At 39.2% G+C, this 27741-nt stretch overlaps 1 protein-coding gene across 9 annotated transcripts in view; it reads left to right on the forward strand.

Moving 5' to 3' along the window:
- FANCC (FA complementation group C) overlaps positions 1 to 27741 on the forward strand; it is a 75303-nt gene that overhangs the window by 19300 nt on the left and 28262 nt on the right. For all 9 annotated transcript variants that reach the window (XR_014224366.1, XR_014224367.1, XR_014224368.1 and 6 more), the window contains exons 4-9: positions 1122 to 1206; positions 3204 to 3298; positions 20433 to 20552; positions 21310 to 21374; positions 22674 to 22835; positions 27203 to 27359. Coding sequence is in view for 1 of the 9 variants with exons in the window: in XM_082241587.1 (XP_082097713.1) it covers positions 1122 to 1206; positions 3204 to 3298; positions 20433 to 20552; positions 21310 to 21374; positions 22674 to 22835; positions 27203 to 27359 (684 nt within the window). In the remaining 8 variants the exon portion in view is untranslated. The remainder of the gene's footprint in view (positions 1 to 1121; positions 1207 to 3203; positions 3299 to 20432; positions 20553 to 21309; positions 21375 to 22673; positions 22836 to 27202; positions 27360 to 27741) is intronic.

Consider the following 27741-nt stretch of genomic DNA (forward strand, 5'->3'; position numbering starts at 1 on the left):
AGCTGCTTTCCATTTGGTTAAACGTTGTTTAGGTTTTGTAGCTTTAGTGTCTGTTAAATTTCAGGTTATAACTGACTTAAGTATGATGTCATGTAGAATATAGCAAACAGTAACAGAAACTTCATGACTTCTTTGTACTGTAGTTTCTACTCAATCCTTCGTATAATCCATAGTATGATGTAAGAGGCATGACATTTTGAATAATTTGTTATTTTTATTTATTTGACTTAATCCATCCCATCTTGAAAGCTAGGGAAAATAGCAATATATCAAAACCATGTGTTAATTTTTAATTTCTTTTTCTTCATGTAACAACTATTAAAACTGCACGCTTTATAAGCATCATCCTAGCCACACACAGAAAGTGGGCTAAATAGAAAGGTCTTGCAATATTTATAAAAGAAGTTTGATCTATGATGAGGAATTATTGCCAGTTTTGGAAAGGAAGCCACCATGCCCACCTCTTTTTGCCCTCAGGCAGGCCAGGTGCAACTCTCCAGCCCTGTATTGCAGCCTTCAATGTGTTCTTGCACTTTCAGGCATACAGGAAGCTTTATTGCAGGAAGCTGGTGGACTATGTTGTATGTTGATACACCCAGAGGGTACTCTTGGTCAACTACAGATTATGTTTGAGGGTCATGAACATGTGATTATCTCACGTTACATGTGGATTTCATGCTTTCTAACCTTGAGTTGTATGAGGTTTTCGTGTCCTAAAACAGGGATAGGGATTCTGTGGCCCTTCAGATGTTGCTGGACCACAGCTTGCATAATCTGACCATTGACCATGTTAGTTGGGGCTGCTGGTAGGTGGACTTCAACCATATCTGGAAGGCCACTGAATCTACATCACTGTTCTCGTTACTGTCTTTTAACTGCATCTTGCAAGAAAGAATTCTGAAGTGCGTAGTGTTTGGCCAGCAGTTTCTATGCAGGACAGGGGAGGGGCACATCTTTGTGAAAGCATCTGCAAAGTTCTTAGGGTGAGCTCAACAATGATGGAACACAAGCTTTGTCTTTGAAGAGGCTCTGCTCTACAGATACTTTCTCCAAAACCCTCTTATTTTGGGCCCCCAATACATTTTGACACATTTTTGGTTTACTATTCTCTTTAATTTCAGAACTGTACTAGTGCAATCCAAGAGTTTCCACTAATTGGACAATTATTGGGAAGACTTTGTTGGAACCCCTTTGTCATTGGCTATGGTGAGTTTTTGAAATCAGCTTTGTGAAATAAAAATATTTGATTTTTTTATTTTGTTAGTTATTGGAATATTGACTATCGGACTCTAACTCGCATCAGCCCCAGCTAGTATTGGCAGGGATGATGAGTGTAGTTATCAAACAATACCTGGAGGGCCACAGGTTCCCTGCACTAAAATAATAATACCTTAAGTGATAAAATATTTTTAAAAAGATCTTATTGTCCTCCTATCCACTTGCAGTTAGAATGTCTTAACTCCTATTGAAACCACCGAGACTTGAGTTGTATTTTCTGGAACACATGAAGCTATCTTTATGCTGGCCTGGTTTGCATGTCATACTGAACCATAGTTAAAATAGACTGTGGTTTAATGTGAACTAGCAAATGCAAAAGGCTATTCTCATGTTCTCCAAAAGGGTCATTTATCACAACTTTTGATACCAAAGGTCTGTTGAAAATTGTCTAGAGCAGGATTTCCCAAACTTAGGTCTCCAGCTGTTTTTGCACTACAACTCCCATCATCCCTAGCTAGCAGGACCAGTGTTCAAAGATGATGGGATTTGTAGTCCAAAACCAGCTGGAGACCCAAGTTTAGGAAACCCTAGACTAGAGGATTTTGTTGTTCAGCTGTTACTAAATATGCAGGAATAAATATGATACATGTTTTCAAGAATAACTCTTTGACAGCACCATTAAAGATAGTAAAGCTAGTTTGGGGATCCATCATGTCGCTATCTTGTTACCGCATACATTACAGCATAAACATTTCCCCCCAAACACTATGACAACTACACAAGACCACCAGATATGAAATTATGAACCCTTTCCCTCTCCACCAGTTACATCTGTTGGAGCTGCTAATATGAGCTAAACCTAATATAAGATAACAGGTACCACCTGTGAACTAGTTTCAAAGCAATAAAATGATTTTGGGCAGAATTGTTGTATTTACCAGCCATAATCTACCCCACCTCCTGTGCTTTAGGTCCCATTTAACTTTCTTCATCACTCACCCTTAATTAAGCTTCCTTAGTTAGCATATAAATACCTGAGAACTTGGTCTAAGTTACTTCATAGATTTGTGTGTACTGACAGTCCCAGAAGCATCTTACCGAATGGCTAGGTTTATGCCCAGAGTACTTCTGATTTTAGATAATTGAGCTGCAAATTGGCTATAAATTTGCTGGCTCTGACGATACGTTAGTTGTAGGTGATAGTAGCAAGACTATTGTTTCATCATTGTACAATCTAATGACTTGATTAATTTTAACATCCTTTACTATGCAACACATTAGCTAGTGGCTCTTTAGAAATTGCAAAGAGCAATGGAAATAGGGGACCCTCTGGTTTTGTTCCCTCATTAAAATTATTTACCCCTATTAAATGCATTCATTCTAATTACGGCTATGAAGGCTTGGTGAGACTGAGCAATAATTTTAATAAATATCTATCCCATATTCATTTTTTTCTAACTTTTTTCTAAGAAGGCCCATTATAACCTGCCGCAGTCCTTATAGGCACCAAGAGCCGAGATTGAAAGTTGTCTTTTAGTAGCCCTACTAAGATGTTTTGCATTTAGAAGCTGTCTGGCTGGAGTATAAAGTTATCTACATGGCAGAAAGCCAGCTTGGTCTGACTTGATATAGCTTGTAATAAAAAACATTATGCTGGACTGTTTATATGATGAGTTAATCATTCTCCCATAGTTCAGGGACTGTTGTTAGCATGGAGGTCCTCAATATATTAGGAATTCTGCCCCTTTCACTTCCAGTATGTCATTGATAAGCATTGCTGAAAACAATATTAACAGGTTCCTACATTGTTTAAACCATTATTAAATGGGATTAATGGAATTACTTTGAAATAAAAAATTAAAAAATATATATAAGGATAAAGATTGGCTTTAAACCTTGGGATTTTTTGTTTATTAACATGAACAAAAGATTGCTCTTGCTCTGCTTTGATTTTTTTTTAATATTCTTTGGTTTGCTATCTGCAGACGAATGCCAGAAGATTCTAATGTGGTGCTTATGTTGTCTGTACAGTGGTGAACCACAGAACCCTGTGGAATTGAAGGCCAACAGCTGGATACAAGTAAGCAAATGAATCCTCTCCCTGACTGCTTTAAATTAACTTGATTATTTAAAGGTGCAGCATCTACAGCACAGAGACAGTATGTCATTTTTAGAAACCACTCTAGAGACATCCTACATTCACATTGTGTTGAAATGTGTTCTACTTTAATTAAAATACAGTCTGTGCTGTCTCTCCTTTTGAATGTTAAGAAAGATGTGGTGTTTAAGTAATTTTAATAGCTCTTAATACAGTGGAGCTTAAACTGGCAACTTCAAGTGAAGACCAAAGTCTACAAATCAGTAAGCAAGAGAGCACTATAAAAGCAAACTTTCAATTAGGGGAAAATAATGTAATCTGGAGGAATGCCTTTGTTTGTTTTGAAAACAATTTATATATGCTCTATAATTTTGCTCTATTTTTGTTTAATCTTTCTAGTCTTGGGAGAAACTAATTGTATCCAAGTTTTATTCAAAGACAGTGAAAGAAAATATTTGTGCGCAGCTTAAAAAATTTTTTAGTTAAATGAATCCACAATTGCTTGAAGTCTTCAATGTAGGCCTTTAAGGTTTTTTAAAAATACTCATATTGCGTATTTACTCCTTAACCTAGAAAAATACTTAAACTCATGCATTGTTCCATTTTCAGCCTGTTTTATGCAGAGGTTGAGCTGCATGATTCATAATTATATTTTCATGGAACAGACTCCTTTTTTCCAGGAATATATTGTGAAAACATAAGTGGCACAATAACAATATTTTTCTTCAGTCACATATAAAATCCTTCTGACATACTGTCTCAGTTTAATAATTTTGGAGAACTGTTTGCTTCTTAACAGTGTCACAAAATAATACTTGCATGTGTATCTATGCATTAAGTCATTTAAATTTCAGTGATAATGGGAGTGTGAAAGGCAGAATTGCTTCAGTGTGAGAAATGTATACTATTTTTCTGGCTTACACACAACTGAACAATTTGATAAATTTTATTTGTAAAGTAAGTGTGGACTTTGCTGCTGCTGCTGCTGCTGCTGCAAGAGGTTCTCTGTATGTATCTCAGGGTAGCTGTTTCTACATTTGTACAGTTTTAATAGTAATGCCGTTTGTGAGGAGATTTCACCCCTCCCACATCCAAGAATCTCCTGAGGAGTCTGCTGATTCTCCAAAGAGGAGGAGGCGTGTTCTGCTCTCTACTTACACTGGTGCCCCGCAAGACGAAATTAATTCGTTCCGCAAGTTTTGTTGTCTAGCGAATTTTTCGTCTTGCGAATCACGAAATCCCATAGGAATGCATTGAAAATCAATTAATGCGTTCCTATGGTCAAAAAAAGTCCAAACAAAGCCAAATTTGGTACAACAACAGTTTATTAACTGCTCTTTAAAGTCACACATACTGTAAAGAGCAGTTCAAAAACTGAAGGGAAAATAAATTAACTTTATAAACAAAACATGTCTTTGTTTTTAGACAAAGGAAACAAAGTCGCGAGACGTTTTCGTCTTGCGAAGCAAGCTCATAGGTGAAATTCGTCTTGCGAGGCAAATCGAAAACGGAAAAACCTTTCGTCTAGCGAGTTTTTTGTATTGCGAGGCATTCGTCTTGCGAGGTACCACTGTATTCTGCTCCAGCACCACATCAAAGAGTCAGTCAGTCAGTGTCGGAGAGAGAGAGAGAGACTGAGTGTTGGAGATCGTGTGTAAAGATAAGGTTGCTGCTAAGAGCAGCTGCAGACACTCAGTGCAGTGCAGCATTCATTTATGCTTAGACCTATTTAGCTCTGTATATAGTTTGTATAGTTGTAGATAGATTAAAGAAGATATTCTACAGAGCTGCTCTCCGAGTTGTTTATATACTCTGCTAGACTCTGCTGTACTCTGCTGTGCGACGACTGTCTTCTTGTTGGAGTGAATCCGGTGCTCACAACTCTAAGCTGTGAGTCCACAGCACTTTGACCTATTCCTGTGCAGAAGGTGATCTCTGGAATTGCTACCCAGCTCGCCTAGCCCAGTCGGGGCTGAAGTGGATGAGTCCAGTTGGTGGCACTGGCTCAAGGGCGATGCTGACAGTTTGAGATCTTAATAATGCAGTTTATAATCTGACGGTTACTTCAGCATCAGGCATTTGGGAGTCTTTACAGAACTGATGGTAGCTTGCTGTGACTTGTTTGCAAAGCATTTTAAGCATCAAATCGTTTGTATCCACTGGGATCTTGACTCTGTTACAGCAGATGAATCTTGAAAGGTGTCCAGAGCACTGTCTAGTCCTGCTATGTTGAATGAGTTTCAGTTAGTAAGTTTCGAGGATATGGACAAGGTGCTTGGATCAGTTATTTGTTTATTTATTAGACAGTAAGCTCTCAGGGCGGTTCACAGAATAAAATACAGGATAAAAACAAGTAAATAAGTAGAGCAAAGCAGCAAAACAATAACTCTTCTTCCCACAGACACATTTAAAAGGCTGTAGAATATTAATTAGCCAAAGGCCTGTTTGAAGAGGGAATATTTTTGCCTGGCGCCTAAAAATATTTAATGAAAAACAAACTGAAGCTCAATCCAGATATGACAGATGCACTGTTAGTGGTTTGTTTCCTATACTGAATGGATGAGAGGTTGCCTGCTCTTGATGTGGTTACACTCCCTCAGAAGCAGTGGGTATTTCTGGATCTGCTGCTGCCGCTTGAGGCTCAGGTGGCCTTGATTTGGCTGGTGGCCTAGTTGCACGTCTATCTGGACAGGGATAGCCTAACATCTGTTGTCTATTAGGCCTGGGCGATATATTGCCCAGTACTGGTATGAGGAGCAGACCACGATGCGGGCTTCACTCAGCAGTATATATCACTGGTGAAACTGCCGCCGCTCCTGAGTCCCTCTCCTAGCAGCATTTGCTGGAGGGAGTTGTTCCTTCCTCTAGTGAGCACTGCTAGCAAAGGGACGTAAACACTGCACCACTCAGCTGGCGGGGAGGGAACATTCCCCCTTGCGGATCTGCTGTCAGTCAGTTTAGATAGTACAGAGGGATGGGCCAATGTCCGCTCCTATGTTCCTGTGTCTCCAATGCTGTAGTGATTTTTTAAAAAACCTGAAGATATTCATTGTTAGCTTAGAGCCTAAATATGCATTATGTGATTATTGGCTTTTCAGATGTAATTTGCTTCTTACTCAAATTGTTCCCCATTCTCCAAAGATATATAATTGTATCACTAAGGTATCATCTGATTAGTCTCACCCTGTTGGTTTAGAAATGCTGGGGGGGAAAATCCTTTGGTGACATTGTGTGAGTTGGTGTTTTCTGGACTAGGAGTCAGGACACACCCTAGTACAGTGGTACCTTGGGTTACAGACGCTTCAGGTTGCAGACTCCACTAACCCAGAAATAGTACCTCAGGTTAAGAACTTTGCTTAAGGATGAAAACAGAAATTGCCCTGTGACAGCGTCGTGGCAGCAGGAGGCCCCATTAGCTAAAGTAGTGCTTCAGGTTAAGAACAGTTTCAGGTTAAGAACAGACCTCCAGAACGAATTAAGTTCTTAACCTGAGGTACCACTGTATGTGCCTCTTTATTGCCACATCCTGTTTTAGTCTTCAAGTCTTGTCAGCAAAAGGTCCACTTGTAATGACACAACCTGCTGTTTCTTCATCCTTTAAGCAGGCTTCCCAGTGTAATAACAGCTGCCAAATATAAGGGTGCTTGTCTCTTCCATTTCCTTCCAGAATACTGCATAGGGAGGAAATGGAATGGTATTTGCACCTCTTTCCGGTTGCCTATATGCGTTCCACGATGATGATGATGATGAATTGCAGTTCTAAGCTTTGTATAGCATTATGCAATCCAGTTAATTCTGCCCTGGCATCTTTGCCGTGATCTAGCTTCTGGCATCTCTGCCATGATGATTTTTTCTGATATTTGATAAATAGTAACAGGTATGGATAAGAAGAGCCTCTTAATTCCTCCTTCTCACTGCAGCCTACACATGCCATCTCATGCTGTTCCAGAGGTTCACTTCAAGTGGAATTTAACGGGGTGAAGAGGGTTGCAGTGAGGGAGAGGAGTGCCATATTCCCATTGCTCAAATGGAGGTCTGCTTGCTCTTCTTTAAATTCAAATCTTGTGTTGTTAATTAATTTACAAAATCCTTAAGGATTTAGCATTTCATTTTGTCTTAAAGATAAGAGTATTTGGAAATTGAAGGTGTGCTGCATGATGTCAAAATGAATTTTTTTAGTGTTCTTGAAGGATCTATCCAGATTTTTTATTCATGTATTAACCAGATGTAGTGAAGAAAGATGTATTCCTCAGATAGCTAAGCCATGAAATCAGCCATGACCTGGTGAAACCACTCTATTAATGAATAGAGTTTCTGTTTTAATCAGCATCTGGTCTACCTTGCATGAAAGTTTTGGAGCGTTGCAGCATGTGTTTTCTACTGTTGTGTATAGGCTGTTGTCTAGAGAGCTGAAGTTTTTTAATTTTTTTTTAAACTACAACAAAAACCTAAACTCCAGGAATAGACACTTAATTCTTAAATCAATATTTCAGATAAAAAGGTTCATTCTGCTCTAACTGTAATCCACATTAATCTATTTTCTCTCCAGTAGTTTTTCTTGTAGCAGGCAGCAGTGGCCTAGAATAGCCTTAGGGTTTGTTTTGTTATTTTCTCTTTGTGTTAGATACTTTATACTGGAGATAAGGAAACTGTGACCTTCGCTGACCGTTGGCCATGCAGGCTAGGACTGATGGGAGATGGAGTCAAGCAACCCCTGGTAGGCCACAGGTCCCTCACCTCTGCTCTTAATCAAACCCAGGTTTCAAAAGAAATATTTTTAATTTCTGTAACCACAGTTTCCCTTTTCATGAGGAAGCCTTTCAGATAAATGAGCTAATAGTTCAGCTTGTTTAGTAATATGCATTTAGCATGCTGCTTTGTGGTGATGATTCATAATAGCCATAGTACTAAATTATTTGGTAATCAAAAAAAACTTAATGAATAATTTGCTCCGGTGAACATAGGTAGGGTTTTTTCTTTTTTGACAGTACACATTATGGTCAGATGATGTTATTATATTACCTTGCAAATGGCAGTCTCACAGGCTGAGCACCAGACACAGGACATTAAGCATATTCAACCCAAATAAAATAAATGGAATTTAAGCACTTAACTGTCCTCTCCAGTTCTGTTCCCATCGGAGACTAAAGTGCACTTACCTTCTGCATTGCTGCCAATGTCTTTCAGTGGCTTTGCCTTTTGTGTGTACCATGCCAATAGCTAGTAATAATAAAAACCTTCCTAGTGAGTCAGATATCTTTGTATACATATTATGCCTCATACTTTCTACATTTCGTGGAATTTTAGCTTAATATATTTTCTTTCCCACAATTGAAGTATACCTCTCTTTCTGCTTAGTAACTAAGCCAGTTTTTTAAATGCCTCTGTGATGAACCTGCTTTATATTCCAAAATATTGGAATCTTTTGGGACTGGTTTCATGCCTTTTTCTTGATGGTAAGAAGAATTATTTTAGACCTTTGCTTGCAACATTACCTGCAGACTGAACACATGACAGGGAGAGCAGGATCACATCCAGTGGTCCTGCTCCATGTGTATTTGAAGTCAATACAGAGACTGAACATGCAGAAAAAGATTTGTGATAATAAGTAAATTTGTGTACTTTTAAGTACTTCAAACCTGTCTATCTCTACTCAGAAGTAAACCCAGCTGAGTTCAGTAGAGCTTTATCCCATGTAAATATGTGTAGGATTGCACCCTAAATGTACTTTCTTATATTGTAACAGGTTGTTATTCCTAAAGTAGACAGCTACTGCCAGTTAGGCATAGACTATTTTAGTGATGGTCTCCAATGATTTGTTGCTGTTGTCCCCTGCCCCACCCCTTGACCTAACAACTGTTTTAATGGCATTCTCTCTCTGTTATTGATAAAGCAGCATGAACAAGTGACTAAGTGTAGAGTTGGATGTATCAGAGTGAAGTGACTTGGAAGAACAAACAACTCCGTCTGAAATTAGGAACTCCTGCTATGTTAATAGTAGCAAGAGTTGTCGTCTGTGTTATGCCAAAGTGGATAGAATGCATAATTTCAGATAAATATGCAACGTATGCCTCATTCCATGGAGAGGATGCAGTAGGTGTGTTAAAGTATACAAAAAACCCTCACTGGTTTAGGGGCTTCGGGACAGCAAGGAAGATTACTTCTAATGTGCATGGAGTGTCAACATTCATCATTCCTGTGCCCTTCCAATCTTTATGGGAGAGTAGGGTATAATATGGATCACAGCCCTATTTTTAAATTGTTTGTCACCTGAGCCTGTTTGTTTCCCTAGCATTATTTGACATTTCTGGAGTTAGCAGGACTAGCACTTCACTTTATAGGATGAGGCTTGGGATCTAAGTTCAAAAGGTTCCAGTTATTGATAGTCCCACCAGTTTTTCCTGAGCTGATGGCTTATAGGACTCACAAATTTATGTTAATTAAGGGCTATCTCCTAATTATTCATATTTTGAAATCCTTGTGTTTGTAATTTTCTGCAGTGGCAATGACCCTGGACATTTGGAAGTTTAGATAACTGCACCACCTGAACAACAAGGTTTAGTGTGATTGGCAGGGCAACTGGGCAAAAAGCTTACCTTGTAGAACTGATAACATATTCACCATATTGCCTTGTTCCTCTTTGGGCAATGCTGAAAAAGAAGCCCGAAATTGTTCTTTTAGAGCAAGGGCAGCAAGCATGCTGTCCGTCAGATGCTGATGGACTGCAGCTCCCATCTGAGGCTGATGGTAATTTCAATTGAACAATTAAACAATCTGTGACCTTTTTAAACTATGTGTTTGTGAGAGGGTATGTATATTTGTGTTCTTATATTGAAAACTGCCCTGTGATCATGAGATGAAGGAAGGTATAAAAATTTAATAAATAATAATAAAAGCATCTGGAGGGTGCTACGTTGGCCAGCCCTGTTCTTGGGCCTTTAATGGATCACTTGCAGAAGTTGGAAAAATAGGCTTATGGGCCCCAGAGCCTTGCCTTGATTTTGAAGCAACACTCCCAGTTCTTAGTTGTCTACTTTTCCCTCTTCCTCCCAGCCAGTGAGATTAGAACTAGTATGCTGATTTAATCTAGTCTGAGCTGCTTGGATAGTTGATGTACTGTTCACCTGTAGGTTTCCTTTAATCGCCAAAGGCTTCTAATGAGGTTACTGAAAACTCTTGTTACTGTTTATCCACTAAAAATAAATCTGGGATTGCTATCAAGCAACATGCTACTATTAAAAGTAAGAATACGTCTCTGCTTTAGTTTTTTTAAAAATAAAACTTCCACATATCTAAGATGTATTGCGCTCTTGCAGAAGTTCAAAAGTTAAGATAACTGAGTATCTCATAAATGCTATTGCCATATTTTATCATAATGTGGACAAACCACAAGATCTATCTTCTTAGCTTGTGGGTCTAAATTACTTAGCTGAAGTAATTTGATATCAAATATTGTGGAGTGAAAGCACAAGATCCAGCTCTGTTCTGTAATCCTTGTTCCACTTTGCTTTTCATATCTTGCAACCTTTGGAAAAGCCAATTTGGAAGCAAGCTGTTCTAGTTCTTTCTTCAGCTCCTTAAGTAAAGGTAAAGGGACCCCTGACCATTCGGTCCAGTTGTGATCGACTCTGGGCTTGCGGCGCTCATATCGTTTTATTGGCCGAGGGAGCCGACATACAGCTTCCAGGTCATGTGGCCAGCATGACTAATCCGCTTCTGGCGAACCAGAGCAGCGCACGGAAATGCCATTTACCTTCCCTCCGGAGCGGTACCTATTTATCTACTTGTACTTTGAACTGCTGCAAGGCATGGAACTGGTGTACCAGGACTCAGTAAGAAAGAGTTATAGAAAAACAAGAAAATAATAATTTCTGCTAAGTGGAGGCCAGGAAGAGGACCTACAGGTGAAACTCAATTAGAATATCATGGGAAAGTTCATTTATTTCAGTAATTCAACTCTAAAGGTGAAACTAATATATGAGATAGACTCATGACATGCAAAGCACCCAAATCTCTTTTCTGATGAGAGCAGCTTTTGCATCTCATTTGGAAACCAAGGACCCAGAGCCTGGAGGAAGAATTAGGAGGCACACAATACCAGATGCTTGAAATCCAGTGTGAAGTTTCCACAGTCTGTGTTGATTTGGGGAGCCATGTCATCAGCTAGTGTTGGTCCACTGTGCTTCATTAAGTCCAGGGTCAGCGCAGCCGTCTACCAGGAGATTTTGGATTACTTCATGCTTCCTTCCGCAGACAGGCTTTATGGGGATGCTGACTTCATTTTCCAGCAGGACTTTGGCACCTGCCCACACTGCCCAAAGTACCAAAACATGGTTCAATGCCCATGGGATTACTGTGCTTGATTGGCCAGCAAACTCGCCTGACCTGAACTCCATAGAGAATCTATGGGGCATTGTCAAGAGAAAGATGAAAGACATGAGACCGAGCAATGCAGAAGAGCTGAAGGCTGCTATTCAAGCATCCTGGTCTTCCATAACACCTCAGCAGTGCCACAGGCTTATAGCATCCATGCCATTGAGGCAGTAATTGATGCAAAAGGGGCCCAAACAAAGTACTGAGTACATATGCATGCTTCTACTTCTCAGAGGTCCAATATTGCTCTATTTGCAATCCTTGTTTTGCTGATTTCATTTAATATTCTAATTTTCTGAGATTGTTAATTTGGGGTTTTCACCAGCTGTACGCCATGATCATCACAATTATAACAAATATTTTTTTTAAAGTAATATTTATTAAACAGTTAGTGAAAATACAGAACAAAGAAACATTTAACAGAATAAGAAAAAAAGAACAAAAAACACCAACAAACAGAACAGAAAAAAATTAGAGTTTTGATATCCTATACTTCATCACTAGTTTCTTGAACTCCTCACATCTCCCTTTTTGTATTCCAGTTCGAATATTTAGTTCAGCAAATCCTTACCCTCTATCCTTAACTTTACTCAAAATCTTAACCTATATTGAAAATACATTTTCCCTCATTATCAATCTATATTTACATATTCTTGTTAATCTTTTTACCAACACCGCTTATTTTCCACACCGCTTATTTTCCTACAATTATAACAAATAAAGGTTTTACATATCTCGCTTTGCATGTTGTGAGTCTATCTCATATATTAATTTCACCTTTAAAGTTGAATTACTGAAATAAATGAACTTTTCCATGATATTCTAATTTTTCGAGTTTCACCTGTAGTATAGATCTTTTGTCACTGGATATGAGAGGATGTTATTGCCCAGGAGGACCCAAGTGACAGTTCTCTTTCATTTTAAGCTGTATTGGGTACTGCCCCCCATGTACTTTAACCCATCTCATGTGATGAACTGTGAAGCAAGACATGGCTTTTGTTCTTTTTGTTTATCTCCACATATATGTTAATTCCACTGCTTATACTTTTTTTCTTGTAGTGGCATGTATGTATATATTTAAAGGGTTTATATATTTCTCTTTAGCAGTGTTTACAAGTTGTTGTTAAAATAGCAGCAACATTTAAAGGCTTCCACTTTGTAGATCTTAATTGACACAATTTGACTTATATCTGAGTACTCAAAGAAGGATTGCACTGTTAGTCTTTTATTTTTGTAAAATAAAAAGAGATCAAAGAAATGCTTAAATCATGCTGTAGCTTATTCATGCAAGCATTAAAGCAAATTCTTTGGTAGTGTTCATTGTCATTCATTAGCAGCCATTAGTTAGCTGCTGCAGAGGGAGAGGTTAGACACCACATCCCACTTGTATCAGCTCCTTCCCATCTGGGGCCAGCTACCATTAGCTGCCTTTCTTTCCAAGTCTCCCTTAGTGGTCATTCTGCCTAGGCATTAAACATTTATGTACGTTTATAAGAAACAGTGCCTGAATTGTCTTGTTTCTTTCCCATGTCTTTTTCCTTTTGTATCATCCATATTAGGCTGTAAGCTTTCAGGCAAAGAGTGTTTTGTTTGTTTTGTTTGTTACTCTTTACAGTGCCTAGAAAACTTTAGGTACTTTATAAATACTGTTTTTTTCATAATGTTACAGTATACAGCAATTGTTGGTCAAAATGATTTTTGTTTCTTTTTAAACGAAGAATAATATCCAGCATATATTGTATAATTGTTCATGTACTTAAAAACAGGAATGTTCATTCCTTTTCAAGTTAGTGTAAGGATACATGCTAGAACATGTGAAAGTAATTAAAAGATGACTGCAGATATAATAATTACAGCATGGAGCAGGCTGTGCTGGCAGATATAGGAACACAGAACTCACTTTAATCATAGTGCTTCCCATAATGTGGGTGGTCACAGCATGCAGATATTTGTCAGTCTTTCCCTCTGCATCACTGATGGTAACAGTTCTGAAGTAAACAGCATTACACAGGCCTCTTAGTACTTTTTTTGCTCATGCCAGTTTTTCTAATAGGTTGCTTCTCTCCACTTTCTTTGTCCTCCTTGTTTTTGTCAGTTGTAATTATACAGGGCATTCTCCGGGGTGGGGGGTGGCTCTCTTTGAAGTAAACATGCTACCATTAATTTTTTTCCACTCCTCAAATGAATGTGTTAACTCTTTCACCAAATATGATGCCTGATTGCTGGGGAAAAAATCCAGTTAAACATTAGGAAGAACCTTCAGATAGTAAGAACTGTTAGGCAGCGGAATGGACTACTTCAAAAGGTGATGGACTCTCCTTCATAGAATTGTAGAGTGGGAAGGAACCCCAAGGGTCATCTAGTCTGCTTAAAAACCTCCAAGAAGGGAGAGTCCACAGTCCACTGTCAAATCCATTCCACTGTCAAACAGCTCTTACCTTCAGAAAGTTCTTCCTGATGTTTAGTTGGATTATCATTTCTTGCAACTTTAGGGTAAAGAGACTTTGTGTTCATCATCAGGCAACTGCCTTTTCACCTGTCTTGCCCCACCCTCCAACCCTGGAAGCCTTTATAAGACAGCTGCTCCAGAGGAAGAACTGTGGGGGGGGGGGAGAGACTTTCTGTTCCTCATCAGGCAATGGTGGGTTCCACCTGCCTTGTCCTACCTAGCCTTTCCCAGACTATGAATTTGAGAACAGTAGCAGCAGCAGCAGCAGCTGGGAAGAGAAGAAGTCAGGGATATTTTTTAAAAATAGTTTTATAAGTTGTGCATCTTTGTTTCTCAATTTGATCCTTTTACAAGGTTTTGTATGTTTTGTGGTATTTTATGCTTTGTGATTTGCTGTTATTTTTATTATGATTGAACTGTTTAATTATTATTTGCTGATTTTAATTTTACTGTTTTACTATTAGAGTCTGATGGATTGTTAAATGTTTCTTTGTTTGATATAAATTGTTTAAAGTTATTGTGACTTTTATATTGGATCAGATTACTATTAATGTTTAATGTTTTATTATATTTTTATGTCTTGGAAGCTGCCCAGAGTGGCTTGGGTGGGTTGTAAATGAATTGTTGTTGTGGTGGTGGGTTGTAAATGAGTTGTTGTTGTTGTTTATTAAATTAATTTGTGGTGCCCAGAACTGGACACAGTATTTAGGTGTTGTCTGACCAAGGCAAAATAGAGTGGTACTATAACTTCCCTTGATTGGGACACTGTTTCTTTCACTTGAGGTTTTTAAAGAGAAGTTGGATGGCCCTCTGTCAAGGATTATTTAGTGTGATTCCTGCATTACAGGGGGTTGGACTACATGATCCTTGGATTGGTATATATAGAAATATATTTGGCATCCCTCTCTCAAAGAGATATTTAACTTGTTAGGTTAGTTCATGTGACTTGTAGACTTTGAGTTGGATACATAGATGGCCTTCCTCTGACAAAGAATCTTCCTTCTTACTGTCTCATTGCGAACATCATGGATGAGAAACTTGATGTTGTTAGAATACAACTTTTGTCATCCTACAACCCTTGCCATTGTCCATACTTGTTGGAACTGATGAAAGTGTGTAGAGGTCTTGGGCTGTGCAGACACCAAACCCCCCTCTTGACCTCACTGATGTGGTCCAAACAAAAGCAGAGCAATACATTTGGCACCAGCTTGGCTGCAGGAGTTGCCAGAAAGAGGCATACAATGCACCATCCAGTCATATTAGGGACTCCACTCCAGATTTGTGTAGGGTTTACTCCTTAGCCTTTTCTTCTCCCAACGATACCCTGCAAGGCAGTAGAGGGTAAAATCCAAGAGTTCAGCATTTGTAATTATGCACTTTCAAACCCTAATTTGTTCAACGTTTTCAAATGGATAATATTTGTTTTCCCCTCTTTGATTCAATTTTTGTATGTCGGGAAACAACACCTAATGTTCTGGTTGTATCAGCATACATGCTGATAATAAATTCTTGTTAAGTTTATTGTTAGGACCTTAATAAATACAGTGGTGCCTCGCAAGACGAAAATAATTCGTTCCGCGAGTCTTTTCGTCTTGCGAAGCACGGTCCGTCGCAACTGCGCCTCTTCAAGCGGCTTTAAGAAAAAAGCGCAAGACGTTTTCGTCTTGCGAAGCAAGCCCATAGGGAAATTCGTCTAGCGAAGCAACGCAAAACCGAAAAACCCTTTCGTCTAGCGAGTTTTTCATCTTGCGAGGCATTCGTCTTGCGGGGCACCACTGTATTAGCGGAAATATAATTGTGCAGTGCAAGCTGTATTCTGAAGCTTATTGTATTATTTAATGTATTTTGGTTAGTAGAAAACTGATTTTACATTCCCTCCCCCAATGGACTAATGAATAAGCATGCAAGAGGTCTTGTAAGCAAAATTAGGATCTGCAGACTTTGTTATGATTGGATCAGAGTGTGGAAAATCAGTAAGCTGTATTATGTCAGCATCCTGCTCATAGAATAGGCTATATAAACAGAGGGTGTTGAGACAGTCTGCAAGTGAGCAGGCTTCCTTCTCAGTTACTTGAACCACTATAATTCTCTAGGTTTCTGTTTGTTTTGTAGTGAAATGGATTTTTCCAAATACTAGTGTTTTATTGTTACTAATTTCATTTAAATGGCATGGGGGACACAGAATCATGTAAGCAGGATTTTAAAGGAAAAGAGGCAGAAAGACAGCAGTAAATTTAAGAGGTTCTAAACATTTCAAGGAGAAAGTTAAGAACTGGTAGATTTTAGTGTCTTAAAGACCTCAGAAATGCATGCTTTAATCTTGCTTTTTTAGGAAGTTGGTGAAAGTAAATGTGAATTAAACTAGTGAATTAATAGGGTTATTGACAAGGAGGAAAAACAGGAAATGCAAATGACTCACCTTTTTCAGAGTGGTCCTCTTCAGGATGTGAATGCTATAATTTGAGGGACCTACTTTGGACATGACTGAAAATAGCAAGATTCTTTGTGTAATTACAGAGACGTGCAAGATTGGGAGAGACTGTAGCCCAGTGGTATAGCACTTTGCATGCAGAAGGTCTAGGTTCAATTTCAGTTAAAAGGATTAAGCAGCAGGTGATGCAGACAATCTCTGCCTGAAACCATTGAGAATAGGATAGTTTGGGCTACGTGGACAAATCATCTGCCCTAAGGTAGAAGGATGACTTCCATTCTTTTAATGTGATAACTTGTGTTTTCTTTGTAAACTTTGAGATCTGCACTCTGAATGTTCTCCCCATTACCACACACCATCCAGTCAGCTAATGGTTTTACCAGCTTTTCCTTAAGGAGTTGTGAGCACACATTCCTTGTTGGTTTGCCACTGTTTGGAGGAAGAGGCTTAGAGAGGTATCTGGTGACTTCAGCAGTTCAGAAATTTTCATTGGACAAGATAACTGTTAGGTGGATTTGTATCTGGTTGACTGACTGAACTCCAAAAGTACTAATTAATAGTTCTTCATCATCCTGGAAAAAAAGTGACAAGTGGGGTGCCGTAGGGTTCTGTCCTGAATCCATTGTTGTTTCAAATCTTTAGAAACAACTTGGATGAAAGTATTGCTCGTCAAATTTGCAGATGACACCAAACTGGGAGTAGCCAATGCCTCTTGAAGATAGAAATTGGGATTCAATATGACCTTAACAGATTGGAGAATGGGCCAAAACTAGCAAAAGGAATTTTGATAGGGACAAATGTAAGCTTCTAGACTTGGGCAGGAAGAACCAGCTATACAAATATAAGATGGGGGACACTTTGCATTCCAGTAGTACATTCAAAAAGGATATAGGGATCTTAGTAGACTACAGCTTACTATAAGTCAGCAGTGTGATACAGCAGCAAAAAAAGCTAATACTATTTTAGGCTGCATCAACAGAAGTATAGTGTCCTGATCATGGGAAGTCATAGTTGCTATCTAGTCTGCCTTTGTCAGACCACACCTGGAATACTGTGTCATTCTGGGCACCACAATTTAAGAAAGATACAGTCATACCTTGGTTGCCAAACGCCTTGGAACTTGTACGTTTCGGCTCCTGAACAATCGAAAACTGGAAGTGAGTGTTCCGGTTTTCGAATGATTTTCAGAAGCCGAACGTCCGGTGTGGCTTCTGCGGCTTCCAAATGGCTGCAAGACTTTCCTGCAGCCAATCAGAAGCCACGTCTTTGTTTCTGAACAGTTCCTGAAGTTGAATGGACTCCCAGAATGCATTCTGTTCGAGAACCAAGGTACGACTGTATTGACAAGCTGGAACATGCGCATAATAAATGGAAAGAAATGAAAGATTTTATTTATCTGCCTTTGATTTCCAAAGCACTTAGAAACAATGAGAAAATGTGAGGGAAGAGCAAGGTTTCATGTTATCCATAGCATTGTTGTGAGCTTATTCTTTGCTTATACAAAATCAGGAGGAAGCTGCCTTTTACTGACTCGTTGCTCTATTTAGCTCAGTATTGTGTACACTGATCAGCAATAAGAATTCTAGGATTTCAGAAAGGAATGTTTTCCATCCCTGTCTGGAGATGTCAGGAATTGAACATATGACTTTTTCTGGACAAAGCATGTGTTCTACCAATAAGTGAAGGTCTAGATAGAAATTGAGTTCTCATTGGGTTTGATGGTGGACAGGAGGGTCCTGATTAATGGCCTTTTGATGGCTAGCGGTTAGACCAAGACATTGGAATTAGTATGGTACATAGCAATTCTACGTAGTGACAGAATAACAATTTGTGCAGGCTTGAATTGGGCTAGAAAACGCTAACATTTTTTAAAAATTAGAGCTGATCTGCACCTTCAAAGCCATTATAGAAGACTAATGACTGAAATTAGGACAAATCATAAAAATATATTGGTTTGTGTTTGTTTTTATGTTTGAAGTTTGGCCACTATAATGATCAGTCTTGCTTTAAATCCAAAGCACTATTTCCTGTTTTAACATTTAAGCCACTAGATGGCAGTATAACAGTTTTCTTTCTGCGAACTGTGGGTAGAACAAATACTTTGTGTTCTTTCTTTTTTTTCAGTAGATCTATGAAAGTATTTATTTTGTCTGTTCAACTTGTGCTCTGGAACAGTAAAAAAGAAAGAAAGAAAGGCTTTGGGGTTCTACTTTTTGGAAGCTATATTTCTTTTCCTATATATTGTTATGGATTCCATTTTATCACGCTGTGTAACAAAACTGCATGTGTTTGAAATATATATGACTCATTGAGCAATTCACTTCAAATACACACACAAAATTAAAAATAATTTATACATGGATAATCCTGGGTTCATATTACTATACTAGTTATGGAGTCAGATCTAGAATGTGCAATATGCCACAGCCTTGATCTACTTTATACAGAATTGTGGGAGACCCTGGGCTTGAAGAACACATGCAGACATGGATGTTTCTGGTGTGGCCTGTAAAAAGTCACTGTAAAGAAGCCTGTGCAGGATCACAAACTATTCTAGGATCTTGTAATTTTGAAGAAACAAGAGATCTAACTTCGCAGGGAAGAGGGAACCTTGTAAAGGGTTGCCAGAGCACTTCTATTTAAATCACAACGCAAGAGACAAGAGGTCTGAGTCCCTAAGAGGAGCTCTCAAACTCTCTCAGATGCAGATTCCAGAGGGGATGTGCAGTCACATCATTCATAAAGTCTGTGGCTGTTCAAGTCCTATCAGGAAAAGCCTTTCTCCACAACCTTTAAGGCTCTTCATAGTCTACACATATATATAGGATGATGCATCTCAGAGTTATGTCACACAATAATGCTGTGCAAATGATAAGTGTGTGGAACTTTACCATGTCCCTAGAAGGGGAGAGCTGTGACTATAGAACAGCAGGAGCATCTCCTCAGTGGGGCTGGAATAGCAGCCCACAGAGATAGTATTAGCATACCATAATCTCCCCATACACTGCCCTTCAGGCTTTGTGTTTCTTATAGCCCATTTGATTCTGCCATTTAATAATAATAATAATAATAATTTTTATTTATATCCCGCCCTCCCCAGCTGAGCCGGGCTCAGGGTGGCTAACAACAATCAAATAAACAATCAAATAATCATACATTCTAAAAATATTTCATTATAAAAATTAGTTAAAATCAAATTGATGGCAAACGATTAAGCAAAATTCTGTGCAGGTTGCCAGAGGAGGGAGTCAGGCTGCGCCCTGACCAAAGCCCTGGCGGAACAACTCTGTCTTGCAGGCCCTGCGGAAAGATGTCAGGTCCCGCAGGGCCCTAGTCTCTTGTGACAGAGCATTCCACCAGGTTGGAGCCGCAGCCGAGAAGGCCCTGGCTCTAGTTGAGGCCAGCCTAACCTCTCTGAGGCCTGGGACCTTGAGGATGTTATTATTTGCAGACCATAGGTTTCTCTGTGGGGCATACCAGGAGAGGCGGTCCCGTAGGTTGGCATATTTTTCAGTTTGTGCCCTTTCAAATGTGTGATAAATATATTATCTGAGCATTCGTTACGTAATTTTATATACATTCCCAAGATTCATGAAAGGGTTTGACACTTGCTAATTTCCATTTGTTTCTTTTAATTATTCTTCTTTTTAATAGCAATCCTCCCTATTTGAGATAAAATGTTTCAGATTCATTGCCTCCTCTGTAGGTTCCATAACTTAGTGTTGAAGGTACAGATGTTGAATTGAATTCAAGTTATATGTAGCCTGTAATCAATGCATTTGCTTTCCTGCTGCCTATGACAATAACAGAAGTTGCTTAGTTTTTAATCAGATATTTCTCTCTCCTGTTGACTTTTCCTCTAGAGTTCATTGTGCCACTTGCTCTCATTTTCTGGGCTGAGAAATCATGACACTGATATCAACAACTTTATTTCAACTCTTGGGTTCACGTCTGCAGATTACTATTCTAAATTAATTGAAAATGTGAGTACTTAGTACATTTAACCTTTAGCTACAAGCATGGTCGATTGTATCAGGAGCCTACAAATGTGCTTACCATGCTTGCCATGGCAACTGTTGGCAAGTGCCCCTTTTCATCTTTGCCTTCATGGAGTGCTTCAGAAGCATGCAAAATGCCTTTGTAAATTCAGTGTGTTAGTTCAGAGCCATTCTCTAAGCCAATTGACACATTATGTTACCATAGAAGCTTGAGAGATGGAGGAACATATAAGAAATCACACAAGATTAAGAGAAAGTCAGCCACTTAACAACTTCTTAGCTAGAGTTTTTTTGTCAAGGATGTCTGATAACCATTCCCTCACCTTGCAGAGAGTAGAAGGACAGTGAGAAGGGGGAAAGTACTTAGCACTTCTCCAGCTCCCCCTGCCTAGAGGGACAACTTGTTAGCCACCTTCAGTCTCTTTGAAGAGAGTTAGGTGTGATATAAGTTTTTAAAATAAAACAAATAAATTCCACCCATGGTTTCTTTTCAGTTCTTTATTTCTGATCAAGATCATAGGTCACAAAAAGTACAGAGATTGTTAATTCACTTGGAGATGCAAATCATAACGAGAAAATACTACTTTTTTGTAAATAATTTTTATTAATTTTTCATTAATAACACTCCAATTGATAGAATACCAAATCTTGCCACATCATAATACTACGAGAAAATACTACTGATGCAACCTTCACTGAAATATGTCTTTCTTTGTAACATGCGATTGACTTTATTAAACAGGTGGTCTTATCATTAGTGACAGAACTCAGCAGAAATCAGTTTAATGGACTTAACAGACAACAAAGGTTAGTATTATCTTTCTGTGATTTTAGTATATAGATGACTAGAATGAATGTTCTGTTTCTTTTGTGGAAAAGCACTTATACTGAAAAAAACATTAAATATGTCTATTTCAAACTGTTCTTAAACATTATTTTTGTAGTAAGTATATTACTTAGCAAAACAGCTCACAGTGAATCCTCAACCTGCACTGCAACGGTGCCTTTCTCTCAGCTAAAACCACAGACGTATGTACTAGCTAATTGAACATTGCATCATCCTTCAGTATTTTACTTGATTCAACTGCAACTCACCCCAATCAGTGTTTCATGATAATCTTCCCTTGAGCCTGTGAGCAATTGGGGGACCACGTTCTGCAGTATTTAGTTACTGAACTGTCTGCAAAGGCAACCCAAGGTAAAGCACATTGCAGTAATCTAATATTGAGGTTGCCAAAGCATAGATAGATAGATCACTGCAACCAGATTATCTCAGATAGGGTCATAGTTCGGCAGTTGATGGAAAGCACTTCACACAACCAATACCAGTTCTGCCTTAAGTGGCAGCGGCAGACCGGTTGTCTTTGCATATTTATCTGTTCCCATATCAAGCCATAGCCATGCAGGCAATGTTCTGCTCCAGGTATAGCACTTTACTGCTCCCCACTGCAGCAGCTCATCTTGTATATACACTTGCAGATTTGAATGAGCTTTGTTTTCTTTAAATGTAGATTTTACTACTCCAATAATGCAGGGCATTTCTCCAGTAATCTCCATTACTGAAACCATACTCCTATTGCTTGGAGACTTGATTTTACAGTTTTTGTTTGTCCACTTGGAAACCATGGAAATTAGATTGCATTGTGCACAAATCACAGAATCATGGAAAAGAGCCAGAGAAAGTTCATGTTTCTTTCAGCTGCACACCTGATGTCAGTCAATAGCAAAACTTCTGTTGAGTTAGGACTTCACTGTGAATCTGCTGAAAGCTCCGTCATGGGTAATACGTCTCTGGTGTTCTCTTGAGCATTGTTCTATACAAGTCCAAGTGTTTATTGTTGTCAGAGCAAGAGTGTACCCTGCCTGAACATATGAATGTAGTTGAGGTGTGTAATGTGTTGTGAATGTAGCTGCATTTCAAATAAATAATTATTTATTTTATTTTTATTTTTATTTTATTTATTTATTTTGCTAGTCCTTAGGATAAAAATGTCTTCCTTTTAGCTACAAGTAGGTATTTGTTCTAGTTCTCTGTGTTTAATGTTTTAGAAAAGTAAAAATATAACCGTTTCATCCTACAAAAGAAACCTTATTTTGTTTTTCCAGTATGTCTTCACGAGTAAAATCCATATCCCTTCTCTGTACACCTCTTATTACTTTGCCTGATGTAATGCCACTGCTGGAAGCGCTTCTTAGCTATCATGAAGACAGATCACAAGAGGTCCTTCATGCTGAATTTTTAGAAGCGGTGAATAAGGCTGTGTTACAGTAAGTAGCCTAAAAAACACCCCAGTTCCCTTTTCATTGAAATTATGGTTAACCATCTGTTGAAATTTCATGTTTGATTCTTCTGATATCTACCGTATTGGAACAGCATATATTCATTCCATAGCACCTCTATGTAGCTAATATACATGCTTCCATATAGGAGTGCACATGGGCTCACAGAATGTCTGGCTGCTGTTTGATCTTACCCTCTTTGACAGGCTTTTGTGTCTCCTGTATGGTTGATAGGTAAAGGTAAAGGGACCCCTGACCATGGTTGATAGGTAAAGGTAAAGGGACCCCTGACCATTAGGTCCAGTCGTGACCGACTCTGGAGTTGCAGCACTCATCTCGCTTTATTGGCCGAGGGAGCCAGCGTACAGCTTCCAGGTCATGTGGCCAGCATGACTAAGCCACTTCTGGCAACCCAGAGCAGCACACGAAAACGCCATTTACCTTCCCACTGGAGCGGTACCTATTTATCTACTTGCACTTTGACGTGCTTTCAAACTGCTAAGTTGGCAGGAGTAGGGGCCGAGCAACGGGAGCTCACCCTGTTGCGGGGATTCGAACTGCCTACCTTCTGATCGGCAAGTCCTAGGCTCTGTGGTTTAACCCACAGCGCACCCGCGTCCCTTATATGGTTGATACAGGTGAACAAATTTATTTCTGCTCATGAATTGCATTTTGTGGATCAGGAAGAGCATGTTCTCCTTATGGATTGCATCTCTTAGTGATCACATTACTTAATTCTACCCTGCAGTGACTTTTTGCAGTGATGATTCAGGTGAGTCTTTGAATTTGTTCCGCCTGCTGCCACCCAGCTATCAACTGAGGTGTTTAGGGCAGGTGGATGCATTTTTGTTTTGTTCAGGCAAGGAATTACAGGAGTCTCTGGCATAGAAAAATATGCAAGACCACTCACAAGAGAGAACATAGTGAATGGTTTCTCCTTGCCAAAAAACCCCAGGGAAATTATTCATTAGCACATTTATTTCTAAGAAATCCTGAATTATTACTTAGCTTCTTTGAAAACTCATACATTTTCTTCTAATTGACAATTTCTGTTCTTAAGCAAAGGGGAGTAGTTAATCACGCCCTATGTGCTTCTGTTGCATTTCATGCTTCCGTCCACACCTTTACTTGAAGGGAGATCCGTTTCTCTCTCTCTTACAGCATCTTCTCCTTTGTCCTCAGAATGTCCTGAAAGTGGGCAGCCAGGTACACTTACCCCAGGCCTTGGGAGGGCTAAGCTGTCTGGGGGCTCCACCAGGGACTGGCTGCTTTTTTGTTTGAGTTTATAACTTGTATTCTAACAAGGTTCCTGTTCAGCCTTCAGACAAGCTCTGCACGGGCCTGTTGAAAGGAAAGGAGAGTCTTCTGGTTCCTGACTGATGTTTTCATTGTTGGGCTGCCTTTTGCACCAGTGGGTTTTATATTTTTGATGCTGATGATACAGAAGCACTCTTAAGCCTGGGATTCTGAATGTGGCTCCTGGGTGCACCCACAGAGACCTACCAGGGCACCTGCCAGACGCTCTAATCCCTTCAGCAGCAGATTTCAAAGTATAAAGTTTCATTTCATTCTTCCTGCAGTGTCCAAGCTTTCTGTTTAAGACCACCATGGTTCTAACTGGTCAGCATACTTGGAAAAGAGAACAGTTCTCTCTGTGGGTAGCGTCCAAGTAGATGTGAACAGCAAGAGGAAGAAAGCTATTTCATTGGAAGGGGCGGTGTGTTGGCTGGCAGAGAGAGAAGTTTCCTTCTGTGAAATGGTGGGTGGCTTGCCTTCTACGAAATGAAGGATCTGACAGAGCAGGCAATACTGAGTACAAAGGAGTTGTTTTGCATTTTGGGGCTCAGGCTCTATATTGTCATTGTGGCCAACCAAAGTTATGATTTTGTGTAGTGATCAAGCCAATTGATTAAAAAAAATTAAAGTTGACTACTTCATAGTAAGTTTTAAAGATACTCTGTTTTGTCACATAGCATCACATTTATTTGGGGGCTTGGCTGATCCACAGGGAAAGAGAAGTTCACTTTATTAGGAGCACCTGCCCTGCCACAAGGAAGGCCCAATTCAACACACACCTATCTCAAAACAGCAGTGTATGCATTAATGATGGCATTAGGGGCCAGACTACACCCCAAACAAGAAGAAGTGTTGCTTTGTTTTGGGAAGAATGTATGCCTCTTGGCATTTTATGCACCAAAGGGCAACATGAGAGAGGCAAGCAGTACACCACACAAGAAAAGTATGTTCTATCAAAACTGGATGTACCCCTCAAACTGCAGTCTATGTCTATGTAATGTTTGAATAATTCAAACAACTTCATGATGAAGCCAACATAGAATATATCACAACCTTCGGTATGGGACCGTGGGCTGAAATCGATCTGAAACTGAGAAGGTCTGCAGGTAGTGGGAGACAGCAGCAACATTTCCTGGAAGTGTGAAAGTCAGATTGTTACCTGTTCACAGTTGTCCACAAGAAGCACTGAGCCACTGACCAGAAGGAAGAATTTAGGTTAAGTCATCTGAAAAAAGCCTGTGAGGGAAGAAGATAAGGGCAACTGGCTATTGGTTTAGAATAAGGAAGAGAACTAATGCAAGGGAGATAGCAACCAAAGTATCATTTATCATGCAGCTTGCTAATAATCCTATTATCTGCTATTACAAATATTAATAAATTATATTTAACTTTTAAATTTAACTCTCCTGATCTATTAGTTCCTTAGCTTAAACTTAGGTACTGTGTGATAATTGGTAAATAAGGTAATATATAGAATTAAATGGTGTCAGCAGAGATTAAAGGAATAAGAAAAGCAGGCACCTTCAATATGCACTGAAGGGTCCTGTCTGAAATAACTTAAAGGTGAGATCTTATAACTAGAGATAATATAATGAAAAGTAACAAGCCATCACACCCTCATTTCCCACCCTAATTACATCCAAGTTTAACTAAGCAATGTTACAAGGTGTACAGCAGAACCCATATGTATTCCTACACACTCTCGCAAGAGGTTTAAGAACCTAAACTGTTAGATTAAATGTGTGTCCACTATGACTATGTTCCCCATCCTTGTGCCCACAAAAAGTTCACACATCTGAGGAATACATAAAGATTGGATTATTCCTTGAAATAAGAGTAACCGTATATGGCTGCTGCTTTTAGACAGCAAAGTTACAATATAAGTGGGCAGCATACCACCTTGATCTTGAGAGTAAAAAGGTGTTCTAACTCCAAAAGCCTGGAGAGTGAGTGTGATTGTTTGCCACAGTACCCACAATAAAGTGATGTGAGAAAGGGTGGAGAAGGGGTATACCTGTCCTGAAGTAAGCAGAACCTAAATCAATGGTTTTGTTTGAGAGTTAGGTTCTCTCTGTCAAAGTACTATACGTACAAGCCTACAGTGTCGCTCTCTTCCCTGTCTTGGTCCATGATCCAGTGAAGTGTGAGGCTGGTCCTTGAGAGTGTAGAGTGAAAAGGGGGGTTTTATTTTTTACAGAAGGTTCCATTTTCTGTGCAAAACTCCATTTCTTCCTATAAGAGGTGATAGTTAAACTTTGCTGGTAACACGGGATTCATGTGCTGATCTTTATTTTAGGTATTCAGAGATCGGAATATTTACTCATGCCTTCCGGGTCATATTTAAGATATGGACCAGTACAAGGGTTAAAATAGTTTAAAATTCAGGGGTATGTTTTTATATTAAATTATGCCAACTTCAGCAGTGCTATGATCTGCAGAAATAAATCATAGAAAAAGTTCACATTAGCACCCATCATTAGAACAGAACAATGTTTCTGGTCATGGGCATAGTGTGCATGCAGTAAGTTGGAAATTGTTCATAAAATGAAGAAAAGGTTGCTAATTATTATTCTTACTGTTCTGTAATTATTCTAATTCCAGCTTGCTTCAGTTAGCACAGCAACTGGAAACAATTATGAAAGAGCAATGAAAAAGGAAATTCTGGACTTGCATATGATTTTATGTTCTTTTTAAAGGAAGGAGGGCAGTTTTGTGGCCAAGATTAAAATGGAGGAGGAGAAAATCTCATTCACCACCAGACACTGGAAACTTAGAGCAGGGGTTTCCAACCTCCTGGGCCCATTTGGAAATTTGAGACTGTTTTTGGCCACCACTATTACCATTTTGGAGGGGCATGAACAATGGCTTTATTTCCCTCATGTCCTGTTTGTGGGTTTCCTGGTAAGCCACTGTAGCCAGAATGCTGGACCAGATATGGCCTTGGCTGGGTTGTTACGTTGTTATGGCACAGCATGGCCACTGAGGTGGGCATTGCCAGTCACAAGACATCTGTTTCATAGTAGGCTGAGATGAACATTTTATTTATTTTTCCAATACAGAAAAAAGATTTTCTTGCCTGAATCTGCTGTGCTGCAGTTGTGGCTTCGCCATCTGCCTGGTCTGGAGAAAGCAGTGCTGCAGAATCTTGAAATTCTAATCTCAACTCAGCCAAGTTCACTGGAAGAGATGGCATGCCTGATAAAATCTTCCTTATTGGTAAGTGGGATGTACTGGCATTAGAAAACTATTAAGATTTTGCTGCTCGTGTTGTACCAAAAGTCCTTTAAATATTTCTAAAATACACAATATAAGTATATTCAGGAGCAAGCAGTCCAAGTGGTACTTATAGGCTTTGTGCATATGCAATACAAAGTCATGGTTTATTTCTTCATCTGAATGCGGCTTCATGGCTTGACCGTGAATAAACCACACTCATAAACCATACTTTGGTGGTAGTTTCTAAAACTTGGTTTACATTAACCATGGTTTGGCGTTATGTGCCAACCTGGCCATATAGTCCTAGCCATAAGTAGAAGAGTAAATAGCATAATGATCCATGGCTTTAAGGTTTTAATCTGAGAGTGCAGTATTATTAGTA

Source organism: Podarcis vaucheri (genome assembly GCF_965113315.1).
Source record: "Podarcis vaucheri genome assembly, chromosome: 11".
Taxonomy (NCBI): domain Eukaryota; kingdom Metazoa; phylum Chordata; class Lepidosauria; order Squamata; family Lacertidae; genus Podarcis; species Podarcis vaucheri.